At 51.5% G+C, this 24,942-nt stretch overlaps 1 protein-coding gene across 1 annotated transcript in view; it reads left to right on the top strand.

The window, feature by feature from the left end:
• PTGFRN (prostaglandin F2 receptor inhibitor) overlaps window positions 1-23,901 on the top strand; it is a 79,286-nt gene extending 55,385 nt beyond the window's left edge. The window contains exons 5-9 of the mRNA XM_008264605.5: window positions 572-997; window positions 5,338-5,757; window positions 13,764-13,871; window positions 17,987-18,292; window positions 20,477-23,901. Coding sequence (XP_008262827.4) covers window positions 572-997; window positions 5,338-5,757; window positions 13,764-13,871; window positions 17,987-18,292; window positions 20,477-20,643 — 1,427 coding nt within the window. The 3' untranslated portion in view covers window positions 20,644-23,901. The remainder of the gene's footprint in view (window positions 1-571; window positions 998-5,337; window positions 5,758-13,763; window positions 13,872-17,986; window positions 18,293-20,476) is intronic.
• Window positions 23,902-24,942: the final 1,041 nt, after the last annotated feature.

Here is a 24,942-nt window from a genome sequence, read left to right as displayed (position 1 = left end):
TAGCAAGGAGCTGGATTGGAAGAGGAGCAGCTGGGACATGAACATATGGGGTGCTACGCCACAGCACCAGCCCCTGTGGTCTACCTTTAAGATTGGGGCCTGGTAGAGGCCATGAGGTCACAGGAGACACTGCCCTTGGAAGGGAGGAACACTGGTCCTTTGAAGTGAGTGAGTGGGTTGTTAGCAAATGAGGCCGCCCCACGCACTTGGTCTGTTCAGCTCACTTCCGGTTTTCTTTCTCCTTCTCTGCCATGTGTGACATGGCCAAGGGAGCCCCCAGCAGAGGCCCAGCAGATAGGGCTATCCAGTCTTAGACATTCAGCCTCCAAAACTGTGCACTAAATAGACCTCTTTCCTTTCTAAAGTACCCAGCCTCTGGTGTTTTGTTAGAGCGACAGAGTGGACTCGTGTTCCATCCACTACAAGGACTCTGGTTTCGGGCTCTTGTCAGTGGGATAGGTGTTTAATTGGCAGCACAAGAGCACGATCTGTCTCGCTGCTTCTGCAAAGTCTCGCTGTGTTGCTCTGTCTGACTGTGTTTTATCCTGGCCTCTCTCCCTGACCCCTTCAGAACCAAGCTATCAGGTATACCTGAATGCGTCCAAGGTCCCCGGGTTCTCAGATGACCCCACTGAGCTGGAATGCCGGGTGGTGGACGCGAGGAGCGCCGAGGCGGGCGTCCGCTTTACGGTCTCGTGGTACTACAGAATGAACCGCCGCAGTGACGACGTGGTGACCAGCGAGCTGCTTGCAGTCATGGACGGGGACTGGACGCTGAAATACGGCGAGAAGAGCAGGCAGCGGGCCCAGGACGGAGAGTTCATCTTCTCTAAGGAGCACACGGACACGTTCAATTTCCGGATTCAAAGGACTACAGAGGAAGACAGGGGCAATTATTACTGTGTTGTTTCTGCCTGGACCAAGCAGCGGAACAACAGCTGGGTGAAGAGCAAGGATGTCTTCTCCAAACCTGTCAACATATTTTGGGCGTCAGAAGGTAGGCGCTTCCTTCCGTTCATGATCTGCTTTGGTATGGTTTTTGCTGAAGTCATCCCAGGGCGTGCCTTCAGGTCACGTTAGGAAGCCATTCGCCACTCTACAATCCTCTACACCCTCTTTGTACTCAGCACCACTACCCCTATACCCCATGCCCTGGAGAACCTTCTGGAACTCACTGCCAGCACCAGAATCCCCTGTTCCCTGAACAGTTCCTCTTTCTTTATCTCGCATTAAACATCATCAACCTCGCTTGCTGAGACCAGCTTTCCTGGAGCCCTCCGAAGTGGTGGTGTTTTCTTCCCTGCCGTAACCAGGCCTAGAGGTGGGGGGCAGGTGCTCTCCTGAGTCCTCACGCAGCTTGCAGATCGCTTCCCTCACCCCGAAAAATCTCCATCTTAGACTCTCGAGTCGTCAGACCTCTTCCGTCCTCCGTTCTTGGCAGCTGTTAGCTTTTGTTTCGTGGCCACTCTCTCTAGTACTGCTCCTATCTCCCTGACTTCAGTATCCAGGCAGTGCCCTGGGCTGCAATTGAAATCATCCTAGGAGCTTAAAAAAAAGAAAATACTGGTGCTTGGGTCCTACTAAAATTCTGTTTTAATCGATGTATTCCATGTTCAGTGTGAACACTGGAATTTTTTAGTGCTCCTGTGGCGGTTTTCAGGTGCACCTAGCCTGCTGTAGGTGTAAGCCTGTGTCTCTTGTCGGCCTCTCTCCAGTCATTGTGTTCCTTATCCCATCTGCTTTATTCCCATGCTTAGACCCTTCATTAGACCATGTCGCTCTAATAACTGGAGCCACTCCCAAGCATCCTATTCCCTAAACATCTCCTATTCCTAGATTAGTCCCCTAGGACACCAGCAACCGCCCTTCAACCCTGCCGGGCTAATGGTCAGTTCATCCCACCACCTTCTGTTGTCCTTCGTCCCCCACTGTCCGCTCACCTCTCTCTTCCCAGTGTGATCGTTTATCAGGAGAGTGTTAGACTCGTCCTGCCGTGCCTGCCATCGGACTCTTTCATTCTTACATATGTCCAGGAGTGGGAGGTGGGGATCAAGTACGTGTTTTCCAGATCCCCGTCATTCATAATCACTCCCTTGCACATACCTGTAACTCCCTTGTCCTGCCCTTGGTTTGCGTTTATACTCCACCTAAACCACAACGTAGTTCAAAGCCAGCTCCCTGCTGCCTCCCTGCCTGCATCTATAGAGGTAAATGTGGTTGGAGAAAGAAACATTCAGGCATGTTGACCGGTCTCCCTTTGAGTCTGTGATCATTTATGTGCAGTGGGCTCTGAGCACTGCGTTTCCTTCATCTGTTTGCCTGTGCTCCTGAATGATTATTACCCACGGGGCCTTCTCTCTCAGCAGCTCCCACCCCTGCAACTCTTAGTCCTTCTTCCAATTTCCATTCAAGAAAAACAGAATCAGGAAAATTCACCCGCACTCTCCCCCAGTAGCTGAGCCCGTGTTGCTCATCTGATACCCTGGCAAAGCCAGCTCCTCTGACCACTCAGACACCCAGCTCTTCCTCTAAGTCTTTAGTGGTTGCCTCTCTTCTAAATTTTTTCCATTGGCCCATCAGCATTCTGTTAGGTCTCGTTTTATGTGTTGGTTTTTAAAGCTCACCTAATCTTGATCCCACCTCCTCGTCTGCTTTTCTATTCCGCATCTCCTCTTGCCCACCTCATCTTCTCTTGTTCGTTTTCATTTAGAGCCACAGTATTTGAATTATCTATACTTGATGTCTCCAATTTCTCTCCCCCACTCTCTGGTACTTCCTCTGGTCTTTTCCTCCTACTGCTCATGTTGGAATGACCAGTGATCCACACATTGCAAAATCCAGTGTCAAGGTGTCAGTTGTCTCACTTGACTTCATAGGGGTCGCCTAGGTATTTTGGTGTTTCCCTTGGTTTATGGGACGCTGCCTTCACCAGGCTCTCTTCCAGCCGTACTTGCTACTTCTCAGCCCCTTAGCTAGTTCACGTTCATTTTCTGACCTCAAACATTAGACCACTTCAGGATGTAGTCCTATACTCCTATTTAACCTTTATTCCCTTGGTAATTGCGTGAATTTAAATATCATCTAGACACCAGTGACTCCCAAATTTACATTCTGACCCTAACCTCTTTCCAGAGATACAATATTATTATACTGTCTTTTTCTTTCCTCTAAAATGAATTTGAGAGAGTTGACATGGACAGACAGAACGAGATCTTCTAGCCCCTGGTTCACTCTCCAAATGCCTGCAACAGACAGGGATGGGCCAGGCTGCAGCCAGGAGCCGGGATCTCCTCCAGGAGTGGCAGAGACCAAAGTATTTGAGGCAGTTCGTATTGGAACCTCTCTTGAAAGTGGCCTCTCCAGCTTTAGCCAGCTCTCCTCTCCCAACCTTCTCAGGCACCATTGTGCTACTTGTAGACCATAATTTTCTAACCCATCTCCTTGCTTTTGTCCTTGCACACAGCAACTAGAGCAACCCTGGGCATCACCAGGCAGCTCATGAAACTCCTTGGCTCTGAACCTTCACAGCTGCCTTCTCAGTGAGAGCAAAATGCAGAGGGCTTCCAGGAGTGCTGGGTGCCCTCCGCCAGCTGGCCCCATTGCCTCTGGCCTCACCTGCCACTCACCCCACGCCCACTCTGCTTGAGCCACTCCCCGGATGTGCCCCCGGCTTGCTCCTGCCTCACGGCCTCTGCTCTGCTCGTGGTTCCCTCTGCCTGGCGTGCTTTGCCTCCTTGTCTGCCTTCAGGTCCTTGTTCCAACACTGCCTTCTCCATGAGGGCCTCCCTCCCTCACTCGCCACTCTGTCTGGGGTTGTCATAACACTCCCCACCCCACCGCCACCCCACGCTTTCTCCCTTCCTTGCCTGGTTTCTTTTCTCTGCGCCCTGTATCAACATCTGACCATATCATACATCCTACCTGCTATACTCTGTCTTCCTCTCCTGGATGTTGTGTTTACTGCTGTACTCCCAGGTCCTGGAATTTAGAAATTAGAATTTAGAAATTCAGAAAGTAGCTGTTTAATCAACAGTTGGGTGTGCAGTCTCGCCGGACAATCAAGGAAGGATGTGGTTGGCTCACTGCAACGTCAGAAAAAAGTGGTTCTAGAGAGACAGTGGCGTAGCAGATCCGTTCTACTGGCGGATTTGGGGGGAAAGCCCAACGCCCAAATCTCCTGTATTCCAAGACAGATTATAGGATTAGCTGTCTTACCAAAGGAGGAAAGAAGGGTGTCTAATTCTTGTATTCCTCTGTTCAGCAAATATTGAAGTAGCTTCAGAGTGACACTGAGCCCTTATAATAGGGGACTTCTAGTGTGTGTGTGCTTCGGCTACTGTTTTGACAGAGAAGCAGAGTAATGCGCTCAGACCTGAAGTTATGCTACTGTGTACACTTGCTCACAATGTTCAGTCGGGCTCTCCAAAGTGGAAACCGAGTGGAAATGCAAATGCTGCAGACCTCTCAGTAGTAGATCTGTTCTGTGGTGTTAGGCTCACGTGATTCAACAGGGAGAGGCCGCTGCTCCCATCCCCGCCCCTCCAGGCAGGCTGGGCTCGCTAGCAGTCAGTCGTTTGTCTGCACTCAGCAGATGCTCAGCGGCAGGAGAGCAGTGGCCTGGCCAGCAGGCTGGCGCCTGCCACCTTCAGCACTGCATTCCCCAGCTCACCACGAGTGGGCTCCACCTCGCATCCCTGGGGCCCAGTAGCCTCTCGAGTGTTTTCCCTTAGTGAAACCTCTCAAGGACTTGAAAGTCCTAAAAAAAAAAAAAAAAAAAAAAAAACCAACAAGTTTCCACCATCAATTCCTTCTCCCCCTGTACCCATTAAATACGTTTTTTTTTTTTTAAAGTTTTTGTTTATTTGAGAGAAAGAGAGAGACAGTTCCCATTACTGGTTCACTCCCAAAATGCTCACAATGACTGGGGCTGGACCAGGCCAAGTTGGAAGCCAAGAACTCACTCCAGGTCTTTGGTGTGGGTGGCAGGGAGCCGACTACTTGAGCTATTACCTGCTGCCTCCCAGCGTGTGCGTTATCAGAAAGCTGGAATCAGAGGCGGAGACGGGATTCAAACCCAGGCACTCCGATAAGGAATGTGGGCCTTTCAAGGCAAAACGCCCACTGCCCATGAAATCCTTTCTGACTGCGTCTCCCAGGATGCTGGTTCCCAGCCTGATCACGGCTGCACATGATTCTCTTCCGAGTTTCCAGATGCCCCCAGGTGCCAGTGTGGGGCAGTTTGCAGACGCAGCCCTGCTTCCTTGCGTTTCGTCTTTAGGTGCATACCCACTTCCACGGATCCTCTTGGAAGTCACCTCGTTCTGTACTTCTTTCCAGAGTCGGTGCTCGTGGTGAAGGCGAGGCAGCCAAAGCCTTTCTTTGCTGCAGGAAATACGTTTGAGATGACTTGCAAAGTGTCTTCCAAGAACATCAGGTCGCCGCGCTACTCTGTTCTCATCACGGCCGAGAAGCCCGTGGGGGACCTCTCCAGTGCCAATGAGACCAGGTACATCATCTCCCTGAACCAGGACTCTGTGGTGAAGCTGGAGAACTGGACAGACACCGCGCGGGTGGACGGCGTCGTGTTAGAGAAAGTGCAAGAGGATGAATTTCGCTATCGAATGTACCAAACTCAGGTCTCCGATGCGGGGCTGTACCGCTGCGTGGTGACAGCCTGGTCCCCCGTTGGTGGCAGCTTGTGGCGAGAAGCAGCGACCAGTCTCTCCAATCCCATAGAGATTGACTTCCAAACCTCAGGTGAGCCCTGTTGAATCAGGTTCGGGGAGAGGGGTTCATGGAATTGAAGTTTTAGGTATTTGAGAGACGGCTGCCAACTGCTGGTTCACCCCAGAGATGGTCACAGTGACCCCAGGCTGGGGCCAAACCTGGGAGATGAGAACTCAGTCCAGATTTCCCACGTGGTGGCAGGAAGCCAGTTCCTCGAGCTGCCATCTGCTGCCATCCAGGGTCTGTAATACAAGAAGCTGGAATCAGGAGCCAAGTCGGGTCTTGAAGCCAGACACTCTGATACAGAAAGTAGACATCGTAACCGGCATCTTAACTGCTAGGCCAAACCCTGCCCTGACCCCAGGGGGTTTTTTGGCCTGTTTTTAAGGTTTATTTATTTATTTGAAGGCAGAATTACGGGGGAGCCTGAAACTCCACCTGGGTCTCCCTCATGGGTGGCAGGGACCCAAGTACTTGGGCCATCTTCCGCTGCTTTCCCAGGTGCTTTAGCAGGGAGCTAGGTTGGAAGTGGAGCAGCCTGGACTTGAAGCAGCACTCCAAACTTTATTTATTTGAAAGTCAGAGAGAGAGAGAGAGAGAAAGGTCTTTCACTTCCTGGTTCATTCCCCAGGTGGCTGCAACAACCAGGGCTGGGCCAGGCAGGAGCCAGGAGCTTTTCCAGGTTCTGCACGTGGGTGCAAGGGCCTAAGCACTGGGGCCGTCTTCCGCTGCTTTCCCAGGCACATTTACAGGGAGCTGGGTCTGAAGTGGAGCGGCCAGGGCTGGAACTGGCGCCCGTGTGGGATGCCGGCATCACGAGTGGCGGCTCTACCAGCTACCCCTCCACCCCGTTTTGTGACTAACATTGAGTTGTGTGGCTGCTCCACGTTTTGTTTATCCATGCATCGCTTGATGGATATTTCCAGTTCCTAACTGTTGTAAATAAGGCTGCTGTGACCATTTGTGAACAGGTTCTTGTGTGAGCACATAGATGTTCCTTTCTGACCTCATTTTTAAGAGATAAACAAACAGCTACTTCAGATCCTTTGGGAGCATGGCAGAGCATGAGGACAGAGAGGAGGGACGTGAGCGTACCGAGGGCCCGCATGACTTGTCAGCAGTGGGAGATGAGAGCTGGGACCCCGGCCTTACCCACTCACAGGACCCCTCCACCCTAGTGAACCTCCAGGACTGAAGGTGCTGGCGACTGTTCCTGGCCCCGCCCCCGAGAGCCGTGTTTCCATAGAGGGGTGATCATCCCAACCTTGTTGCTCACCGTGCGTGTGGAATGGAAAAAAGATTCCCTGTTAAATAGTCAAGTAGCCAGAACTGCCATGATATGGATGAATATATCTGTTGGCTCAATTCGTTAAGAATGGTTATTAGTGGTAGTCATCCATGGGAAAGTTAATTAAAACACGCACATTTGTATGTCTGTTCTAAAATTAGTTTATATTTGGTAAATAGGATGTTTATTCGCTGTAAGGCGGAAAGGTCCACTTTTTTAATGGTACAGGTACAGAGACACATTCCTGAATAGAAGTATTTCCTCCTCATCTTGTGATTCATTAAGATCCTCAGACAGACTGTGTGTGTTCCAGCAGGACACTGATTGAGAAGTTTAATCCCCAGCCTTATTTAGAATATCAGTAGAAAGGATTATCATTTGTGAATTTAAGAGTAAATATTTTCACTATTTCCAGTTTCTGAATGTATAAATTTATACTTATTTATAAAAATTCAGGTATGAATTGAATCAGTGTGATGAATGCAAATATTTGTTGGATTACTGGCATTTAAATTAAAGCTAAACTAGACTCTAATGAAGTTTGTTTTCTATTAGTACTATTTTATATTATCATAACCATTTATAGCGTGTAGTGAAGTCTCCCAGCCTCTCTTAACCTTTAAATTGCTACAGGGGGAATATTGATTTACGCTGGTAGAGATGGGAAGAGCAGAGAGAACAGGTCTTTTCTGCTGTGTATGTTTTCTATTTGTTTTCAGTAAGAACTAGACTGAGATGCAGTGCCTACAGTACAAAAGCCACTCATTTAAAGCATACAGTTCAGTGGTTTTAGTGCATGCCATCCCTGCTAACTCCATTAGTTTTAATCACTGTTCCTATGAGTAGCCACTCCCGAGCCCCGCCCCTCTGCCCCTAGCAAAGACTAACCCACTCTATCTCCCAAGATTTGCTGCTTCTGGACATTTCACACAAGTCAAACCATATAGTACGTGGACTTTTGTGTGTGGCTTCTTTCACTTGGCATAATGTTTTCCAGGTCCAGCAGTATGAATGACGACTTCATTGCTTTTTATGGCTGAATAATACTCCACTGTACGAGCATGGCACATTTTGTTTTTCTGTTCATCCACTGGTGGACATGTAGATTATTGCCACTTTTTGGCTATTACAATAATGCTGCCATGTGTGTGATCTGAAAATATCTTATCGCATTCTTTGGGTGGTCTTTTCACTTCTTTGTCCCTTGAAGTATCAAAGTTTCTTGTCCCCTGAGGCCTCAAAATTTTTAATTTTCTTTCAAAAAAAGTTATTTATTTTATTTGAAAGGCAGAGAGGAGACAGACATACAGAGACCTCCCATCTGCTGGTTTAATCCTCAAATGCCCACAACAGTCAGGGCTGGGCCAGGTCAAAGCCAGGAATTAGGAAGTTAGTTCACGTGTCCCACATGGGCTGGAGGATTGAGGCATTGCCTGCTGCCACCTAGGGTGTGCATTGGTAGGAAATGGAATGGAGTGAAGCCAGGACCCCACCCCAGGCACTCCCTAGGGGATGCAGGCCTCCCTAGCAGCATCTGAACCACTAGGCCAAATGCCAGCCACAAAGTTTTTAATGTTGATGAAGTCCAGTTTATTGTTTTTTCTCTTTGATTGCTTGTACTTTTGGTGTCCAAAGAAATCATTGTCTAATCTGAGGTCAGCAAAGCTTATACCTGTATTTTCTTTTAAGGATTTTCTGGTTTTAGCTCTACTCTTAAGCTCTGTTCTACTTTGAGGTGATTTTTGTATGTGCTGTGAGGAAGGGGTCCAACTTTATTCTTTTACATGAACGTATACAGCTCTCCTGGCAATGTTTGTTAGAGTCCATATTCCCCCATGACTTGCTTTGGCACCCTTGTCAAAAAACCATTTAATCATGAATGTAAGGGTTTGCATATTTCTTGACTCTAAGTTCTAGTCCACTGATCTGTATTTCTGTCCTTATACCAATATCAGTTTTTGTTTGAGTTCTGTAAGTTAGTTTTGAAGTCAAGATGTGTGAGCCCTCTGATTCTGTTCTTTTTAGAATTGTTTTGACCATTCTGGATCCCTTGTATTTCCTTGTGACTTTTAGGATCAGGTTGCTCATTTCTGCAGAAAATCAAGCAAACCAACCAACCAGCTGAGACTTGAATAGGGATTGCGTTGAATCTATAGAACAATATGGGGAGTATTGTCATTTAACGGTATCATCTTCCAATCCATAAATGTGGGATGTCTTTCTTTTTCTTTAGGACTTCTTTAATTTCTTTCAGTGGTGTTTTGTGGTGTACACTGGGAAATAATACACGTCTTTTGTTAAATTTATCTTAAATATTTTAGACTCTTTGATGCTATTGTAAATTAGATTGCTTTCTTAATTTACATTTCAGTTTGCTCATTGCAGTTATGTAGAAACACAATAGATTTTTCTATGTTGGTCTTATATCATTTTTTAAAGATTTATTTTTATTTATTTGAAAGAGTTACAGAGAGAGGTAGAGGCAGAGAGAGAGGTCTTACATCCACTGATTGATTTCCCAGATGGTTGCAACTGCCGGAGCTGGGCCGATCCAAAGCCAGGAGCCAGGAGCTTCCTCCAGGTCTCCCACACGGGTGCAGGGGCCCAAGGACTTGGGCTATCTTCCACTGCTTTCCCAGGCCACAGCAGAGAACTGGATCAGAAGAGGAGCCGCCAGAACTAGAACCGGCACCCATATGGGATGCCAGTGCTTCAGGTGGTGGCTTTAACCCACTGCACCACAGCGGCGGCCCCGTATCATATTTATTAGTTCTAACACTGTCTTACGGATGTCTGGCTTTTAAAGACAACATCATATCACCTGTGAATAGAGGTTGTTCCGCTTCTTCCTTTCTGAGCTGAATGCCTTCCATTTGTTTTTCTTGCTTAACTGCGCTAGGTTCTGGAACCTCCGTGACTGTGTTGAATAGAAGCAGCACAAGTGTGCATCCTGGGCTTGTTGCTGATGGCAGGAGGAAAGCGTTCAGTCTTTTACTACCAAGTATCATATCAGACAAGGGTTTGTCATAGATGTCCTTTAGCAGGCTGAAGGAGCTTCCTTTGATTCCGAAGTTACTGAGGGTTCTTCTGGAGAGTTGTTGGGTGTTGTCTGACTCTGCTTTGGTGTTCCTTGAGATGAGATGATGATGTGATTCATATCCTTAATTTGTGTAGCTAAAGGCATCAATTCCATCTTGTTTTACATTTTTATTTAATCTTTCTTTTAATCTGTTACATAGAAGAAGGAAGACATGAAATCTTTCCAAGCTTTTCTGAGTGGAGAGTGCATATTGAATCTTATTTTTCAGTTTTCAAAATCTTAGCCTAACAGATAAATTGCCTGCAGCTTCCAGATTGAATGGACTGCCTAAGATTTTTATTTTATTTAATCCGTGGAGTTATCATGGTCAGTTCACACTTTAAGTAGGAGAAGCTGCCATCACATTCACCCAGCACAACGCTGTAGCCCTGAGTAGCCCCAACAAACATGGACTTGAAAGCAGAGACTTTGCTTCCTAAAATTCAGCAGCATGTTTTAAGACTCAGGATGAGAAGGTCTTTGCAGTGTCCACCCTCCCGTCCCGATTTCAGGGCCCTGGCCTCTTGATGGAGTCCAGTGTCAGGAGGAAATTAGGAAATCAGAAAGGTAATGATGTAACCTTGGGCCTTTTAATAGAATAAAAGTGCAATTTTTCTCCTTAATACAGAAAATGTGAAAATAGAGTAAAGTAAAAGGAAGAAGAAGAGAATCCTGCAAACTGAGATGATTCTTTTGTGTTCATTTCCTGGGTGTGTTTTCCTCATGACTTTGACATTAGAACATATACACTGTTTCATAGCTTGCTTTTTCCCACTTAATGTTATAAGATAAGCAGTGTTGGTGTTAGAATAAACTCTAGGTAAATACCAGCTTCAGTGACTCCATGGACTAGGATTTGCTGAATTGTTACGCTACTTAACAAACAGGCAGATGATCTACAATTTTTGCTTTCATAAAAAGACTGCCATTGACAGACACTTATTTTAGAAGCTGGGTTAGGACATGGTTTGTGTCAGCATTCGTATTTAAAAGCTGAGGGGTTCTTGTGCACTCTGCAGGCTGGGAATCGGGCACCCTTGGTGACTCTGGTTGGTCACAAACATTGTGTGCCGTTGTCTGTCACCTGTGGGGCTGACCAGACAGATCCCCTCACAGTAGCAGCACGACCACAGAGAGTGACCGTCGTGAAAATATTGCTGAGCTTGGGATAGCGACCCAGCAAGCTGTGACCGTGCTGGAAGGAAACCCCCTGCTGTGAAGGGCCCACCACACGAAGGCCTCGTCCTGGCCATGTCCACTTTCTGGGCCACAGCACGGACACTGTCCTGGTTGCCACAGCCACGGCTGGTAGGGAGTATAGGAACTGTCACTCGTGACCCAACAGGCACTGGTGTTCTTTGGGAACATAAAGGAAAAGTGAACTATAGCCCATCTGGGTAAGCCTTTCTTTGCTGTTTCAAATTAACTTGATAAAAAATAAGAATCCATTATGGAGATTTCTTTTTTTTACTTTTTTTGTTAAAGATTTATTTATTTATTAGAGAGGCAGAGAGAGAGAGGTCTTCCATCTGCTGATTCACTCCCCAGATAGTGCAATGGCCTGCTCTGATCTGAAGCCAGGAGCTTCTTCCGGGTCTCCCACGCAGGTGCAGGGGTCCAAGGACATGGGCCATCTTCCACTGGTTTCCCAGGTCATAACAGAGAGCTGGGTTGGAAGTGGAGCAGCCAGGACGTGAACTGGTGTGGGTACTGTAGGCGGTGGCTTCACCCGCTACGCCACAGTGCTGGCCCCGAAGATTTCTTAATCTTTTGTCATTTTGTGTTCTCTTAAGAAAGGGCCTTGGTGTAGTTCTGTTTATTATGTGACATCTGTAATCCATGATAATACTGTGCACACCCTGTTGCTGCCATCCTGCACCCACTCCCAGGTGGCCATCAGAGGCATAAAGAACCACCCGGAGACCCGTGCCCGGCCGGCTCAGAGCAGCTGCAGGGCAGGTCTGGGTGGTGGGGCCCGAAGGAGCTGGGGCCAGAGCTGAGCGCACTGAAGGAGGTGTCCAGAGTGGCTCAGGATGCCCTGCCCTCGTGCTCCGTCCCTCTCTGCGTCTCCTGGGACTGTTGTGTTCTCCTTCTGCCTGGAGTTCATGCCCCCAGTCCCGCGCTCCAGGGCTAATCAGAAACCTCAGCAGGACCCACCCAGGGCCGCCTGACCCCACAGGGTTCCATGTTCTACAACCACCCTTCAGCTTTCTCCCAGCAAAACAAATCTGTCAGATACTTGGTGTAGGGAAAGCAATGCAGTAAGGGTACCCGTTAGTAGTTATCATGGTGAAATGGAAATGAGGCACTTCAGTGACTCCCTCCGGGAGTGCCATGGCCTTGTGTCCGCCCCCTCCCACCACTCCCTGCCTGCCTGCCTCTCCTCCCTCTCTCTGTCTCTCTCATAGTCACTTCATCTGCAAGTTTATAAAAAGTGCACTGCGGTACTTTTTCCTTTCTGGCGAGCTGAACGAGAAAGTAGTCACACCTGAATTCTTCTAATGAACTTGACAGTCACCGCCCAGATCCATCTCTCTTTGCTACCCAGGAAACCCAGTTGGGATCAATTAAACCTTGAACTCTTAGATGCGCTTAGCTTAAAGCTATGAAATGCTCCCCGTGCATAGGTATGATGTCCATAGTGTTCTCAGGGAGGAATGCAAGACAAGTTCTACATGGATAGAGGATTTTTGTTTGCTCAGCTTTAGACTTTTTTTTTTTTTTTTTTTAAGATTTATTTATTTATGTGAAGTTAAAGAGAGGCAGAGAGAGAGAGAGCCTTTCATCTGCTGGTTCACTCCCCCAGATGGCCGGAGCCAGGAGCCAGGAGCTTCTTCTGGGTCTCCCACGTGGGTGCAGGGGCCCAAGGACTTGGGCCATTTTCTGCTGCTTTCCCAGGCCATAACAGAGCTGGATTGGAAGTGGAGCAGCCGAGACTCGAACCAGCGCCCGTATGGGATGCTGGCACTGCAGGCAGCAGCTTTACCTGCGGTACCACAGTGCCAGTCCCTAGATTTTTTTAAAGGGCAGTTTTAAGTTACTGCAGATGAGTGGGCAGAAAGTGCAGTGTTCCCATACATTCCCTGACCGCATAAGCACAGCCTCCCCGACTTGAGCAGCCAGCCTGCCTTAGTAGGGCCTGGTGGCCTGGAGCCATGCTTTGTGCTCCCCTGCACTTATGGGAACATTAGCAGTGTCTCCGTGCATTTCAGCCTCTCCACACACAGCAAGGCCTCTGTGCCCATCAGCCAGCACAGCATGATGAGGCCACTTGCTTCACTGGGACCAAAAGCATCCCTGGGCCAGTCCCTGTCCGGCTGATCTCCAAGCCGCCCTGGCCTAGCAGTCCCCACACTGAACCAGAACGAAGCCAGGCTGTGCCGGGGTCGGGGCGGCCTTCCCCTGGTGACCACGGCTTTCAGATGGGCAGGTGAAAAAAGCCAGAAGTAGAAGTAATTCCTTGGGATGGTTCTGTTTTGCTGTACTCTTGAGAGGAAGTTCATATGGAGGCACCCAACGCCCCTGTCTCGGAGGAGCAGAAGGCGGCCGGAGAACACGGCTCCTGTCCGTGTCTGGACCAGTCCCCACGTGTCGATGCCCACACGAGCATCAGTGATGAAATCTCAGAAAAGCGCCAAAGGGTCATGATGCTGGTGTGCCTTCTTCCAGGTCCAGTTTTTAATGCCTCTGTGCACTCGGAAACACCGTCAGTCACCCGGGGAGACCTGGTGAGATTGTTCTGCATCGTCACCGTCGAGGGGGCCGTGCTGGATCCAGGTACCTATCTCCCCCCCACACCCTGTCCCCATGTGGCTTTCTATGACTGTTCCCCCATCTCATCCCCACTGTGTCACACAGATGGCAGGGGCAGGTACTGGATGGTCTCTTTAATCCCGCGATTGCCTGGCTTGTACGTTGTACCGTGTCGGGGTTTCATAGCTGCTGGATGGATGAGCTGTCGGGGTGACCAGCAGGTCCCTCCGGGCCTGCTTTGGGCTAGTCTGACTCGGCCCGCCAGGTCCCACTGCTGACCTGTGGGCCTCGTTCATTTATTCAGATATACCTGAGCCCCTTCAATGCACAGGTGCGGCTGCAGATGCTGGGGACGGTGCCATGCGGAGCGCTTGAAGCTTGCGAGCCAGCTACAGACACCAGCCAGAACTAAGCGTGTAGCATCCCTTAGCAATGAGCGTGGTGAAGGAGCGCAGCAGAGGGGCGCCCCGGGCGCTGTTGCCATTAGAATTCTCAGGAAATCTCTGCAGGCCTTTCTTTTGTAGAAAATATTAGCCGTGCCCAACAGGATGCCCACGAGCCAGGGGACCCGTCGGTCTTACCCCCGAGGGCTTGCAAGAATGTTGACCACCTTCAGGGTGTCTGTGTGTTGCCAACCAGGACTGCGCCCACCTCTGCCTTTTCCCAGGGGCTTCACGTGGTACCTGGCTCATCCCAGGCTGCTTTTTCACCTCTGCTACTCGGACCCCGAGCACTCTGTACCGCCCCACCCTGTCACAGGCAAAGCCTTGGCTTCCAGCAGGTGGCACCTTGAACATTGTGCCTGGTCCCAGCATTCTGTGTAGAGACGGCTGAGGTGTGGCCCAGGCGAGGAGAGCATAGAAAGCGTGGGGCAAATGGCCAGCGGTGAAATCAGAGCGAGCGCCCCGGGCCGGGGGCTGGCAGCAGAGGCCTGGGTGGCCCCATCGCTCAGGCTCTGGCAGGGAGGCCGCCGGTTTGGGGCCAGCGAGTGTCTTCTGCAAGGGGCCTCGCAGGAAGTACTTTTGGCTGTGCGGGCCAGGCAGGCTCTGCAGGGACTCCGCCTCGCACTGACTGTAGCATGAAAGCGGCTGTGGATAATAACATAAGCCAACGGCCAGGGCTGCGTTCCGGCGCGGCTTTATTTACAGAAGCTCACGGCGGCCTGGGTCCAGCCTGAGGGCTGCAGCTGGCTGATGCCTGGACTGTTGAGTGACACCCACCATGACTGTCTTCGGGAAGCTGGACATGCATACACTTCAGAGGTGGGAATAAGACGCATTTGTGGAAGATGTAACGAAAGAAACTCATCAAACCCATCAAGTTAGTTAAAGAAATGTAGAGCCTGGGGATTTGTTTTTTTAAAGATGTATTTATTTATTTATTTGAAAGCGTTAAAGCAAGTGAAGGACAGAGATCTTCCATCCACTAGTTCAATCCCCAAATGGCTGCAACAGCTGGGACTGGGCCAGGCCAAAGCCAGGAGCTTCTTCTGGGCCTCCCATGTGGGTGGCAGGGGCCCGAACACATGGGCCATCCTTTGCCGCTTTGCGCATTAGCAGGGAGCTGGATCGGAAGTGGAGCAGCCAGGCCACAGACCAATGCCTGTATTGGAAGCTGGCGCTGCAAGCCGCAGCTTTACCTGCTACGCCACAGTGCCGGCCCCCGGAGCCTGGGTCTTGAGTAAGCGGCCACTCCTGTACTCAGCTGCCTCTGTGTAGATGGATGGAGGACACGGAGGTAGCACTCAGAAGTGAAATGGAAGGGGCAGCAGAAGAGACCGCCCGGGAAAGGGGCGGGACATGCTCCCCAAAAGCCGGTATAAGGTAATGCCATTTTCACCCTTAAAGCTCACGTATGATACGCACAACCAAATCCTCTAAGTGCTGCCTCTCGGTAAATTAACGGGTCACCGGCTATGCCCTCAATATGGAAGTCTTTTCCTCCAGAGTAATTTCAAAGCTATAGGTGGCTGTTATCTTGCAGATCACAATTTTCCAGAACTTTGCACTCTTGGGCTATGTCAGGGGAGAAGATTCTGAATAATTAAACACAGCTGTGGTTCAGTTTGTCCTCATGCTTCCTAGGGGCTGGAGAGTGCTCCCCTGGCAAGGACGCAGTGCAGCTGGGCTCCAAGGGCCAAGGCCACGGCAGCCAGGGTGGGGCAGGGGCCCTCTGGAGGCGGCGTCTTGGTCGGGTTCCCTAGACACGAAGCCTGACCCAAGCCTGCCAGTGGTTCACGGAGACCCAGCACTGAGAGGCAGTGGAGCAGCCTTGCAGGACAGGCAGAGTGAATCTGGAGCAAGCCTCCCTCCCCAGGCGGGTGCTGCAGCGCAAGGCCTGTCGCAGAATGCGGGTGGTCCACCCAGAGCTGAGGGCACTGGGCTTTTACAGCCCCTCAGGGGTCATTGTCCTGAGGCGGGAGGGCCGAGCAGCTAGGGTGCTTCATGGCCTGCCTGAGGCAGCCCCAGTCCCCTGGAGAAAGGGACAGGAGTGAGAGTTTCAGTGGCTGATGCCTGTAGGGGCAGAGGCAGAGGCCAGTGCACCAGCTAGTGCAGACAGAGCCTCAACAGCATCGTGGCCTTCCCATGCGTGGCATCTGCATGGGACCACAGATGCTGAAGTGTAGGGATGATAAAGTGCGTGGTTGGCCTACTTTTACTGAGCACTTCCTAAGCGCCAGGACCTGTTCTAAGCATTTTTTTTTCTTAGTAACTATAATACATTTAACTTGTGGGTGCTATTGTTTTCATTTTACGGAGGAGGGAACCAAGTCCCAGAGAACTTGGTGATTCACCCGGGTCACGTGGCAGTGGGTGCCCAGCACCACACGGGAGGCAGAGCTGGCATCAGGGGCCACAGTCTTCACACAAGGAAGGGGCTTCCATGGTGACTTTGTGCTTTCCGGGAGCAGCTGGGCGCAGACACCAGCACTGGGTGGGGCCTTCACGGCGAACCTACACGTGAGCGGGGTGCCCACTCGGCCCCGCTGCCCCCAGGGGAGCTGCTCTTCCTGGAGCGAGAGGATTTTCACTCTGGGAAGAAGAAACATGTTCCAGGGCCACAGTGGCTTGAAGGGGAGAGAAAGAAGAGACGATGGTTTTTAGACTGAGCCGAAAAGGAATTACCGTCTGGATGGTTCCGTTAATTCTTGCTTTCATTTAACAGACATTCTTTTTTTAATATGGAAGCATCTGGGCATAATTCATTTGTGACATGCTTTCCGAGGCTGTTAGTGGGTTTTTACTAAATGAATGAATGCTGGTTTTTTTTTTTGTTTGTTTTTCATTGTTGGGAAAAATTGTTTCATCAAACATTCACATAAAAACCCTTCTTGGGAGGATTTTGGGTAAAACAGTGCTTGTGGCCCTGGGCCTTTCTTGGCCACTGCGGCAGTCCCAGAGCTGACACAGCTGAACGTGGTTGACCCTGGTCCCGAGCAGGGGTCGGGGCCTGTGCTGTGCACCGTTTTCACAGCCTCTACAGTCCCTGCTTGTGCCAAAGTCTCCCTTCTCTCAGGCCCATACAAATTTATTTGCGGCTGTTGGAATCTTTAATTTCACAGAGCACTTTGCCATTCAGCAGCGTTACTCTCTGGGACTATTAAACCGTGCTCAATTTTCTCAGCTTGACATTTTTTTTTCCTCTTTTGTTTTGAACTTAAGCACTTTGGCAAGGAGAGGGGAAAAAAAACCACAGTAAATGATAAAGTGTAACTGTAAGTTTTGTGCAATTCATTTTCGGTGCTTGTCCTGCACAGCGTTAGTATCCTTCCAGTCTGGGTTCCTCTGCCTGAGGTGTCAGTTGCAGTATCACTTCATGGCAGCCTGATGATCGGTGTTCTCTGTGGGAGTCCCCTTCTGCCCTGACTGCCTGTGACTCCTTAGGCTACGGGTGGTGGTGGTGCAGTGGTGAGGGCTCAGATCTCTGGGGCAAGCTGTACCCTTGGCTTCCTTGGGCTGTGCAGCCTTGAGGAAGGTACGAGGCCCTCCCAGGGGCAGGAGGGAACGCAACAGCGCCTTCACTGTAGGCTGAGGCGTGGCGCTGGCACTGGCCTGGAGCAGGAATCTCATGCGTGGGAGGTGTCTGTGTCGCCGCTGCCCACCGCGCTGACCCCAGGCCTTTGGCTTGGTAACCTGCAGATGACATGGCCTTCGACGTGTCCTGGTTTGCTGTGCACTCCTTCGGCTTGGACAAGGCCCCCATCCTGCTGTCCTCGCTGGACCGGAAGGGGATTGTGACGACAGCCCGGAGGGACTGGAAGAGCGACCTCAGCCTGGAGCGCGTGAGCGCGCTGGAGTTCTTGCTGCAGGTGCACGGCTCCGAGGACCAGGACTTCGGCAACTACTATTGTTCCGTGACGCCGTGGGTGAAGTCGCCCACGGGCTCCTGGCAGAAGGAGGCAGAGATCCAGTCCAAGCCCATCTTCATCACCGTGAAGATGGACGGTAAGCGCCACACGCACGTCGGCCTCTCGGTGTTTGCGGGGGTCGTCTCTGTGTACCCTGCTGCAGCTGGCAGAAGCCCGGCTCCCAGGGCATTGAGAAGGCACCACAGTCCGTCCTGCTTGCTCTCTAGGCCTGGCCTCCGCCTGTCCCCAGAAGGGGCACAGGCAGCTCTCCCTGTCTTCCCTGCCTTTCTTACTGTGTGCTGCAGGCACCATTGGAAAGGATTTTTTAAGACTTGCTGCAAAGAGTGTTTGAGAAGCCCACCTTGCTGTGTCCTGGGGTTGGCACAGATCCCTCGGGGCAGGCAGAGAACAGGGCAGAGAGGGAGGGCACAGGTCTCTAGGCAGGGCTGAAGCTCAGACACCCGCCCCTCATGCGCACCTGATGGCGGTGCTTCTTAGAGAAGGGCGGCTCCTCCTGCGGTCGCTAGTGCAGATGTGGGTGTCTGGCTCCATGGAGCCAGAGACAGCAGGGTGACCCTCGGCCTTGCTGGCCCACACGGACCACCAGCTCTGTTCCCAGAGCTTCCCAGGGTGGGGACAGCTGTTGGTTCCCGAGAAACATGCCTTCTCTGAAAGTAAATGTGGCCGGCGCCGCGGCTCACTAGGCTAATCCTCCGCCTAGCGGCGCTCGCACACCAGGTTCTAGTCCCGGTCGGGGCACTGGATTCTGTCCCGGTTGCCCCTCTTCCAGGCCAGCTCTCTACTCTGGCCTGGGAGTGCAGTGGAGGATGGCCCAGGTGCTTGGGCCCTGCACCCCATGGGAGACCAGGATAAGCACCTGGCTCCTGCCTTTGGATCAGCGCGGTGTGCCGGCCGCAGCGCGCCAGCCTCAGCACCCATTGGAGGGTGAACCAATGGCAAAGGAAGACCTTTCTCTCTGTCTCTCTCTCTCACTCTCCACTCTGCCTTTCAAAAAAAAAAAAAAAAAAAGAAAGAAAGATAAAAGAAAGAAAGAAAAGAAAAAGAAAAAGGAAAAAAAAGAAAGTAAATGTGAATTGAAATAATTTCACGGAGAGAATTCAAGTCCAGGTGCCTCCAAGGAGTACCAGGGCCTTTGCAGTCTGTTTCTCTAATGATTTGTCAGTTTAGGGCAGAAGGGAGTTGGAGCCTCAGCTCTTCCATGGGTCACTTAGTGTTCCTTTCTTTTCTTTTAAGATTATTTATTTATTTATCTGAAAGGCAGAGTTATAGACAGGGAGAGACAGAAAGAAAGGTCTTCCATCTGCTGGCCCACTCTCCAAATGGCTGTGATGGCCAAAGCTGAGCCCATCTGAAGCCAGGAGCCAGAACTTCCTCCTGGTCTCCCATATGGTTGCAGGGGCCCAAGCACGTGGGCCGTCCTCCACCGCCCCCTCCAGGCCACAAGCAGAGGGCAGGTCAGAAGAGAAGCAGCCAGAACATGAACCAGCACCCATATGGGATGCCACGGCCCAGGTGGAGGCACAGTGCCGGCCCCCACTTCGCGTTTCTGATCTGGTTCCTCTGGTACAGTCCTCTCTCCTGGGCTGCTGTGAAAATGAAGCCATAGTAAATACAAGGCACTTAGCACAGGTCAGTGATCACCCAGGGAGCAGGAGCATTGGTCCATACGGAGAAAGGAAGACGGGATTTCGGGGGTGGAATCTGCACCTGTCCGAGAAAGATCCTGTGCCTCTGAAACTCCACTCGACTATAATACCGTATTTGCATCTGAGAAATTCCTTGCTTGAAGCGACTCCATATGAGAGCCCAGATTTCCCAAACAAGTAGGGGAGTGATTATTCACTTTGCTAGATAATTTACTATAGTGTTACTTAAAATAGCTCCCTTAGTACACTTCAGTTATTTGATGCATAGAATTGATTTATGCAGTTTTTTAAAGGATGCATCTGCTGCCGAATGTGCGGTGCCCTTATCCTGACTTTTAAAAATCAATCTCCTGCCAAAACCTTAAAAAGCAGGTTGACATTCAAAGGCTTCGAGTGGAATCTTTTTTGCTTCCCCACCCCTTCCCCCAGCGGGTTCGCACTGCGTACACACACAGAGAACTGGGTAGGAAGACATTTGCTCATATAAAGGCTGAGCTGCTCCAGGGCCGTGCTAGGTGCTCAGCACCCACTCCCGAGGGAGGGAGGGAGGGAGGGAGGCCGAGGGGCATGCAAGCCCCACTAACCGGCTCCCCATTTGCTCTCTCCCCTGCCAGTGCTGAACGCCTTCAAGTACCCGCTGCTGATCGGCGTGGGCCTGTCCACCGTCATCGGGCTCCTGTCCTGCCTCATCGGGTACTGCAGCTCGCACTGGTGTTGCAAGAAGGAGGTGCAGGAGACGCGGCGGGAGCGCCGCCGGCTCATGTCCATGGAGATGGACTAGGCTGCGGGGAGGGAGGGACGTTCAGGGCGCAGCGGGGCGAGAAGAGGACCGCGGTCTGGGAAAACGAAGCGTGTGACACGGAACACCAGTCCTCTCTAATCTCAGGTGGGACTCGCGCGCGCTCTCTGCCGCATGTCAAGTTCTGAGCGCAGACATGGTTACCAGCACACAGCTCTTCCTCCCACGGCACTTTCACTTTCCGAAATACAGAGTCCAGTGTGTTTCCCGAGCGCGGCTTTCTAATGGTTAACCTGCGTCTAGTTTTTTTTTTCTTCTCCTACTGGTTTATAGATCCGCTGACTTGTGCGTGTTTAGAGCTTTTCGTTGCGAGAGGTGGCGGTGAGGGAAGGGGTGAAGGCCTTGGGAGTTCTTGGTCTCGGGTGGGAAGGCACCTGCCCACCGAGAGTCGCCGTCCAGTGGGGGCGGCGGGGGCTGGATTGGGGCTCGGCTTCCACCCAGTACGGAGCTGGAGGCATGGCTTGTGCTGCCCCGCCCCGCCCCCTATTTTCAGGGGTTTAGACAACGTTGGAAATCTAAACTTGGAGTAAGTAACTTCTCATTGAGCCCAAATGCATTTTTTTTTCAACCCCTTCGCTTCTCTGCCCCTTGGCCACTCGTTTTGTGTTTGTTTTTTGTGCGAGTGCTGAAACGGCGGCCCTGGAATCCAGAACTTGGCTCTCCACCGAGCACCTTATCTTGCCACCTTAGCCTTAAGAAAGAGAATGGAGACAAATACGCAGCCACCTCTGCCCAGGGCAGGAAGAAGGTCTGCGAGGAAGGGCAGGTTGGAGACAAGGAGCGGAGCAGACACTACCCAACGTGGACAGTTCTGAGGCCCTGGGCCCCGGGGTGGGGGAGCCTGCAGGGGAGCCAGGGGGGACCCTCGGGAGCTTGAGCAGAGGCCTAGTAGTGTGGGGGCACCTTGGAGTTCCCCTCGGGTGCCCCTTGTGGGAGGCAGAGGAACTGCAAGTGGGTCAGCTCCCGCATGCGCTGCCCCTTAGCACAAAGGCAGAAAACTGCGGGCTTCCAGGAATCTGGCGTTGTTTGGAAGAACCACGTCTTCTTCGACCTTTTCTGCCCTTCAGGGCTCTTTAGGATCCCCCGCAGGGGTTAGCGAGGAAGGGTGTACTCTGCGGCGTGTTTGCTTCCCTATTGGGAGCACGAGGGAGACCCAGCAATTCACTGGCACATGACCAGCCTGGAAAGTGGGATTGAGAGCAGGCCGACCGGCCCGGCCGTACCAGCCAGGCACAGGGCAGCAGGCAGGAGCACCTTCCCAGGCCCCGGCTTGTGCTGTCCCACACTGGGGGCCCTGCAGGGTCTCTGAGGCTCGCTGGTGCCTGACTGCAACCCTCTGAGCTGTCATCCTGGCCCCAGAGCATCTAGCGCCACCCAGTCCGTTTGTTTTGAGCAATAAAGTAATGCAACATGATGGCCATTCACGGGTGGCTCCTTGTCACCTCGGGGCTGGATGAACCAAGCTCCCTGCTGGGCTCGCCACCTCCTGCCCCTGCCCCTCTCTGCTGGCCACCACTGGTTCTGCACTTACCGCCCGAGGCAGAGTTCCCCCGGGGCTCCCCTGCTCTGCCCACCGAGATGCCCACGTGGGTTGGAAATTCTACATTCTGCCTCAGGCTCAGCACAGAGGCGCTGCAGGCCCGGAGTGTGGCGGCAGGAGGAGGAGGCAGCAGCCTCAGTGGTGGCACATTTGGGCATTTTCTAACCACGCTTTTTGGGAGGAGGTACATCCCAGGTGAGAGGACAGGTGTCAACAGGTGCCCTATCAGTAACAGCCGGGGCCCTGTTACCACACTTCCGGTAAAAGGAGATTCAGGACTGTTATAGCTCAGGTCCATCCTAGAAGGTACTTCCGCTTGGCTGGGACCAGGCGGCCCCTGGTGTGGGTAGATCCGAAGGCAGAGTCGCACCAGGCACTCTGGATGGTGAAAGTGATGTGTGCTCACGCCGTGTGTACCTTCTTGCAAACATGGTACAGTTCAAGGCTAGAGGTGTGGAGACATGGACCTCCACCCTGAGCCTGGGTCTGTGGCCACTGCGAGTCACCTGGGGGCTGGGAGGCAAAGGGGAGAAAGCCCAGGGCTTTGTGCCAAGGATGTAACCCCTTCCAGGGACGTGGCCTGGGATGTGTGAGTGTGACACTCTTTCGTTGTACCAAATAGGGTTCCCCCCACAAAGTGCTCTTCCGGAAGAGGCCAGCGGCACTGGTGTGAATGCAGGATGGACCTGGCCAGGCCTCACGCGACGAAATTGCACTTCTTAACGAAAAGAAACTTTATCTATAAAGCTTGGGGTTTTTTTCTAATCATAAAAATATCTCCCCTCCCCTCCAGAAAGACCCTCACCCACGTTCAGATAGAAGCCTCAAAACGACAGTCATGCTCCTCGTAACGACGTTTGGGTCCCTGACCGCGGGGAAGCGGGGCAGCCCCGCGTGCTGGCATCGTCTGTGACACCGTGGCGTCCGAGCTTGGGCGAGCGCCCCGCGCGTCTCAGACTGGGCGCCCGTCGTTAAGCGACACATGACTGTACTGTAAATTGTTTACTTTACGATGTTTACATCCACGTTTCACTTTTTAACAAAAAGAAAAATGCAAACTGACTTTTTAACAACTTTGCAGATTTTTCATGGATCGGTGGAACTCTGACTCACCAGCTGGATTAAATCCTAATTTAGAAATGTATTTATTTGTGTGTTCCCTCCTCCCCTCCCCCCCCAGCCACGTGGCTCCCTGAGCTCTGGGGTAGAGGAGGCCCCTCCTGCCCGGACCCTTGTTTCCCTGGTGGCTCTTGCTTCTTGCTTTGCAGACTGCCTGCAACCACGATTTGTCACCGACATCTGTGAGCCAAAGACTGAGCCTTTTTGGCAGGAATAATAAGCAATACTACGTAACTTGCTACTTTCTGAAAAGTTGGGTGTTTGGTTTTTTTAGCTTCACCGATGACAACAGAGGAAGAGGGAGCTGGGACTTGGGTAAGTTCTCCTCTGCTGTTTGACCAAATTCTCAGTGAGAAATCTGTGTGCAGATCACAAGGAGAAAAAGGTTGACTTGCTTTCTTTTTTAGTGTGGCACATAAGGATCTGCAGGATTTTCCGTAGACAAAGAAGGGGTCTTGTGGATTTTTGTCCATATCCGATGTTATATGAACTAATTGTATTGTTTTATACTGTGACCACAGATATTATGCAATGCACCATTTGTTTTTTATTTCATTAAAGGAAGTTTAATTTAAATCGAACCTGTGTGAGGAGCTTGATCTTGGCACCTGTTATCCCTTGGTCTCCAGCATGGGGGTGGTGGTGGCTGAATCGCAGGTGTCACCTTAGCACCTCCTGATCCCCCTGAGCCCCTGTGGGAGAATTGTAGGTGCTCATGATGAGAGGAGGAATGCATTCGGGGGGATCGGTGGTGGAGTCCCCACCAAGCTGAAAGGTGGGGGCTGGGAGGGTGCTGCTCCGGGAAGATTCCCTGTCTGTCAGAATTCTCAGGACCCGGTAGGCCTCCTTCCAGGAAAGAGCAGTTCGATACTGTCCCCTTGAATAGAGGAGTAAGCAAATCTCAAGGTTCCATGACTGCTCCGTGAGTGGGACAGAAAGGTGTTTGGTGCAGGCTGGGGCCAAACCGGTCTGGAAGGTTCCAGCCCCTGTTCCAGGAAGACCAAGGCTCTTCCCCAGGAGGCTGGCTCCAGCGGTCCAGGCAGGAGTGGGTGCCCAAGCCCCAGCTCCCCGCTGCCTCCTGTTGGGCCTCGTTTGTGTCCCGGCTGTCTGGGTCGGTAACTGCGAAGCAGTTGCACAGTACAGACGCACAGGTAGTGCCCTGCTGTGCGAAATGACCCTGACCGGCATCGTGAGGCTTCCGTCTGTGTTGAAATGCTGATGCAGAGAGCTGGTCTTTAGCAATCCCCTGCCTGTTGTGTAACTCATCCCTGCCTCAGTTTAAATGGCAACACAAAGCCTTACTTGCACACAATCTGTGAGGCACAGGTGACCTTCACTTACTTGCCTGCAGGCCTTGGCACATCCCCTTTGTTTGCCTGGGGGCCTCTTTCTACCTGTCTGCCTGTACTTCTCTTTCAGGCCCTCTCCTCCCAACCCCCCGACTTTCTCTCCCTTCTAGGCTAAATGAAGATACCTGTAAGATGATCTCATAGCCAGAAACCAACATGGGGGTAGGCCCCAGTGCGGAATTGTGACAGTCGCTCACGATGTGATTCTTAGACTGCGCCGTGCCCTGGAACAAGGACTTCCTGGGTGTGATCACAACCTACAGTCATCCCGAG

The sequence above is a fragment of the Oryctolagus cuniculus genome, chromosome 7, assembly GCF_051225735.1.
Source record: "Oryctolagus cuniculus isolate XC-2025 breed Fujian yellow rabbit chromosome 7, ASM5122573v1, whole genome shotgun sequence".
NCBI lineage: Eukaryota > Metazoa > Chordata > Mammalia > Lagomorpha > Leporidae > Oryctolagus > Oryctolagus cuniculus.
Note: the sequence above shows the minus strand (reverse complement) of the source record. Positions and strands in the feature narration are given on the sequence as shown.